This window comes from Medicago truncatula, chromosome 5, assembly GCF_003473485.1.
Source record: "Medicago truncatula cultivar Jemalong A17 chromosome 5, MtrunA17r5.0-ANR, whole genome shotgun sequence".
Classification (NCBI taxonomy): domain Eukaryota; kingdom Viridiplantae; phylum Streptophyta; class Magnoliopsida; order Fabales; family Fabaceae; genus Medicago; species Medicago truncatula.
The window spans coordinates 29,406,620-29,411,755 of record NC_053046.1 but is presented as its reverse complement, the minus strand read 5'-3'; the positions used below and the strand labels follow the sequence as shown (position 1 = coordinate 29,411,755).

At 34.7% G+C, this 5,136-nt stretch overlaps 1 protein-coding gene across 1 annotated transcript; it reads right to left on the bottom strand.

Annotated features, from left to right (window-relative positions):
- Nucleotides 1-236: 236 nt before the first annotated feature.
- On the bottom strand, nucleotides 237-5,136 carry LOC11442324 (GATA transcription factor 25). The gene is made up of 7 exons (XM_003615269.4): nucleotides 4,712-5,136; nucleotides 4,417-4,500; nucleotides 3,457-3,590; nucleotides 1,975-2,082; nucleotides 1,688-1,793; nucleotides 922-981; nucleotides 237-648 (listed from the first exon to the last, which is right to left on the bottom strand). The coding sequence occupies exons 1-7, from the start codon at nucleotides 4,988-4,990 to the stop codon at nucleotides 559-561; spliced, it is 861 nt and encodes a 286-aa protein (XP_003615317.1). The 5' UTR covers nucleotides 4,991-5,136; the 3' UTR covers nucleotides 237-558.

Sequence of the window (5,136 nt, the reverse complement as noted above, 5' to 3'; positions counted from 1 at the left end):
CTATGTGAATTATCTGTTGTTTCCTAAATACAAATGCACACAAACACAGTTGCAATCACCAACCTCGTGCTATTTTTTCGACAATAATTTGATTGAAACATTATTGTAAATAGACTCTTTTCATTCATTCATCACTGCTGCTTAGTTTCTTTTTTCCAAGAGAATCACCAGTTTACCAGTTTAGTCAAGTTGTTGAAACATTGTGTTACTATGATTAGACATATGAAGGAGTGAAATAATGTTAACGAGTATGTAGGGGGAAATTTCAAAACCAGGAAAAAATCTCGTTCTAAACAATTGTTATGTTTCGCCCAGAAGTATATCCAGACAAAATTTCACTTGAATCTATATACATCCCATGTAATTTTATCTAGATTTATACTTCTAAATATATTAAAATACATAAGGGAAAACAACAAAATCAGGTGATGTGTGTTTGTTTGCTCTCATGTCAATACTTTCTACAGCACATGGATTTGAGGCATATACTTGTAACTTCATAATATCTTGCATCCAATAGACAGCTGTGCATCCAAACAGACAAGTACCAGTATAGTACTAGCAAATAGTAGATGGTTGCTCAATAGGGGTGATGTTGTGTGCAGGGATAGTTGCAGTTCCACAGTCTGAGCTGTTACCTTGATCAACCTGGTCATTGCAAGCAAAAAAATTAGAGGGTAAAATGGTGCACGTATTATTATTATTACTAGCATTTAGACGGGCGCCAGTCTGTTCTGTTTTCTTATTGCGCTAGTGTGTATAAATTACGAACATTAGTTTTTATGATATTTTTATTAAAATTTGTTTAAGGGTATGATTGGAAGGAGAAAAGGCCAGCCCAAAACAGCATATTTTCTTTATAGATAGTAGTATAGATTATGATGTTGACGACGATTAATAGATGATGAATGAAAGAAATACCTGCTCAACTGGTACAGTAGATAACTCCTGATGTCTCTTGGAAAGGTCTCTCAAAACACCCTGTAGAATAGACAAAGACCATTGTCAAAAGGGGGACTGTTGACAATTAATCGGTCAGCATAGAAAAAGTTGCAGATTCACAGTTGTACGAATTAGGCTTGATGCAACAATGAAAATACTTGCATCTCCTCAAGAGACGATAATTTGACTTTTGAGGATGTGTGGAAAAAAATTAAATTGCCCTGACAAGTTTTAAAAGAAAATAGTAACAAAAAGCAATATCAACAAGACTACCCAAAATTTTGATATTCCCAAACAGTGCAAAAATAGACCAGAGCCAGACATTATACAGTATACACCAATAGATTCTTCATTCTGTTGTAAAACAAATTTATGGTCATATGCATTGCATTTTTATGCACATTTCAAAATATCTATAATAGCCAAATAGACAGAGCTCTTAAATATTTTCAAACAAGAAAAACTAAAAAGATAAAGCAAAACAAACACGGTTATGAAAATTCAAGCTGAAGAAGATTAAAAGAACTGAATATTCACTACACTGGTCGACAAACTACTTCTCAGCAAACAGTCATACAAGTGAAATAACAGTATATATTTGCAAATTCTGATGCAATGAATCGGGAAGGGCATGCATGAGTGTATGTGTTAGTCGTATGAATGTACACATTAAAGAGAACAAAACACAAACCCAGACACATTATCAATAAAAAAAAAAAAAAAAGCCTTTGGAGAGAACACCTACTCTGTTTGCCCAGAAAAGCCCACAAGCATTGCAAAGTGACCTTGGACCAGATGGCCCTCGCCGCATCATTGGGGTCGATTTTGAGCTTGTGCCACAATGTGTGCAACTATTTAAACATGCAATTTAAAGACTGGTGGTTAAAATCTAGTTATAAACCTTCCACTGAAGAGAAAACTTGATGCATTGTTATTTCATATTAGAATTTTCTAGAAAAGTGAATTGCTACAACTACAAGTCTCAGAACAAAAAATATATTTTGGCCATAACAACAGTAAAAACAAGCTCACGAGATTTCTGATGGACTGGCATCCTGGCTAGAATCCTGGTCTGTACCACAACTATTGGACCCATCTTGTTTCTTAGATGTAGTAAATTGACCCTTCTTTCGCTGCATCCTACATTTAAACATAAGATGAAGAGTGAAATTGGCAACAACAAAGAGAATTTAAGAGCCAAATAAGAGAAAGTGGAACATAGATAACATGAAATAGTTAATGACATGACAAACCGTCAGCTTTTAGTCCATTAAAAAATACAAGATTAAGTCCTATAAAAATGTATTGATGAGAGGCATAACTAACATCTGTTGACTTCAAGTCATTATTAATACAATACATACAAGTACAACTATGCATACCAATTACACATAGCAATATAGCATACACCAAGCATGTCATAAGACATTATCATTCTTTCCACCTTTCACTCTATGAGATATAAATTATTGAGGTATCATGCATCCAAGATACTGATGGGGAATGTTGTTCTTTGACTAGAGGAAGAAGGAACAAAATGACAGCACTACAGTTAGTTTCTTGTCTACTATGGTCAGAGATCAATATTTGTTTCTAAACTAAACAATAGGAGCATATTGAAACAAATACTTTATATTTCTTGATTTCTTAGTCCGTTCCCTAAGAGGACTTGTCAGCAGGACTCATACCAGAACTCTTTTGACAGGCAACATGAACCTAAGTTATCCTCAAATTCTCGGTCAACTAGTGATATTTCTAAAATTTGAGAATCAAAATCATTTGAAGGAAATTAAATGAAGAGAATTGCAAAAAATACCAATCACACTGAAAATAACACACAACCAAGGACACCAATCAAAAGGGCATAAATGAATCTTTATCAACAAATTTAACAAAGGCAGTTTGACATTTTTTGAGATTAAAAGTTTGTCAGTTCCAATTCCTCCACAATTAAAAAGACCAGGTTCTCAATAGTATAGGTTTGAGAATGCTCCAAATCAACGAAGTTGAAATTGCCCATAAATATCTGTTGTTGTATAGTAAATTTGGTAACAGGGCCAAAATTAAAGTGTCAGACCCGCCCACCGTAAAATCTACCATCCTATGCCACTTCAAAATGAGAAGGAAATTTAAAGCACAAATTTCTGTGATAGACCAGCACATATGGTCTGTCTTGGGCTTGACTTTACCAAGTCAAGCCTAAATGCCAACTTGATTCTATGTAATATACATTTTAAATCTGAAAATAATTGTATGTAAGAGGAAGGATGCAAAGAAAACACGATCATACTGGGATAACTAAGCCCGTAGACCAGCTTGCTAACAGATCTAATAGCAAACCGTTCAGTTATATTATTCTCTTGTTATATAATACTCTACAACTTATCAACAAATTGCTTTATAGAAGCAGATCGAAAACTTATTCCCAATCATCATTCGCATGATGAATCTGACATATAATGCAACAAAAATGTTAAGCTTAAAATGCAAGCCCCAGTAGGATAGTTATCGGACCTGAGTGCAACTTCTTGACGTACTTCATATCTAACTTTCTTATCAAAGCATCTTTCTTTCCTCTTCTGCCGGAACCTAAGTAATGAGGCTTCTCGATGCAGTTGACTATATTTTGTAGGAAAATCCATTGATTCCTGCACCAAAACCCAAAGAATTATAAATTTCCATTTGCACTTGAACATTAATCAAATCCTATTATCTATGAAGCACGTATACTTGACATGATAAGGATACGACACGGATACGGCGATATGGAAAATTTTAAATAGACACGATACAGCCAAAATACTTTAATAAAAAAATTAAATTTAAATTAAGTATATAAATGCACAATATATAAACATAACTAAAAATGATAATGATAATAAAGAAACATTCGCATTAAAACAAGTAACAATTAAATATCTTAAGTCAAAAAGGAAATCATAAGTTCTACTACTATCATGGGCAAACCGTATCCGGACCACAATAAAATTATATCCGATACGTATCGGCCTATTTATTTTGTAAAAAAATAAGATTAATTGCTGGATACTTTCCCGGTCCGTATCAAAATGTATCCGTGTCAGATGCCTGTCGGACACCGATACTTAGGCATTTTTTTTAGTATCGGGGCTTCAAAGCCTATTATGATTTATGAATAATGTCATTCACACAGAGTGTCATTGAGTCAATTTACCAATTCCTATGTTGAGGACCATTATCAATATATCCACTCCTGAACTCTCCCAAACCAAGCCATCTTTATATCCCCTAACCTACAGGTATTGTTGACCTAAGCTAGCATTTAGCAAGCCATTAATTGGCAAATTAATCATTATCTTCTTCCACTCACTAGTATTTACTTCCCAAATCTAAAGCATATTCAAATTACAAATTTTCAGCACGTTACAAGCTGGTGAAATGATTTGAGTGCAAGTTTGTGTGAATAGATTATTATTCAACAATTAGAAAACATACCACCCTCAAACTTTGTTGAGGCACCGCATTCACACCAACATTAGGTTGTTCACATCCACCCAACAGTAACAACACCGATTGAACCTGTAAAATGAAACCAAATACGAATTTTCAATCCCAAATAATTAAAAATTTCAACTTTTAACAAAAAAAAAAAAAAAAAATCAAATTTATTTCGTTCATTATTCAGCTTAAATCAATTTCAGTAACGAAAGTGTCACAAAATCACCAAGAAAAATCAATAATAAACAAAATAAAATCACAGAAAAAGAATTCCAACAACTGAGAATCAAACCTTAGCGGGCGTAACAGAATCAAAGACATAAACTTGACCACGAAACGACAGCGTCAGCTGATCAGATTCATCAAAACTTTGAAGTGCGAATTCAGGATTTTCACTGCCGTTGCCGTAAACAGCATCGGAGTTGGAATCATCCATACCGTGAGTTTCGTATTGAATTTGATGTTGAGCGTCGACGCCGGCGTCGGGGCCGGAACCGTCGTCGCTTTCGCCAGCGGTGATTGGTACGGTGGTGTTCAAGGGTTGAGAGTGATCGTACATTGGTGGTTCCATTGCAGCAAAGAGAGAATTTGGGAAGAGATTGAAACCCTGATTTGTTGCAGAGGTTTTGCGTTTAATTGGGATTGGGATTTTTGTGTTCGTGAGTGTGAGGGGGAAGAGAGTGTAGAAGGTGAAGGCAAGTTCAAGAGAAAGACAAT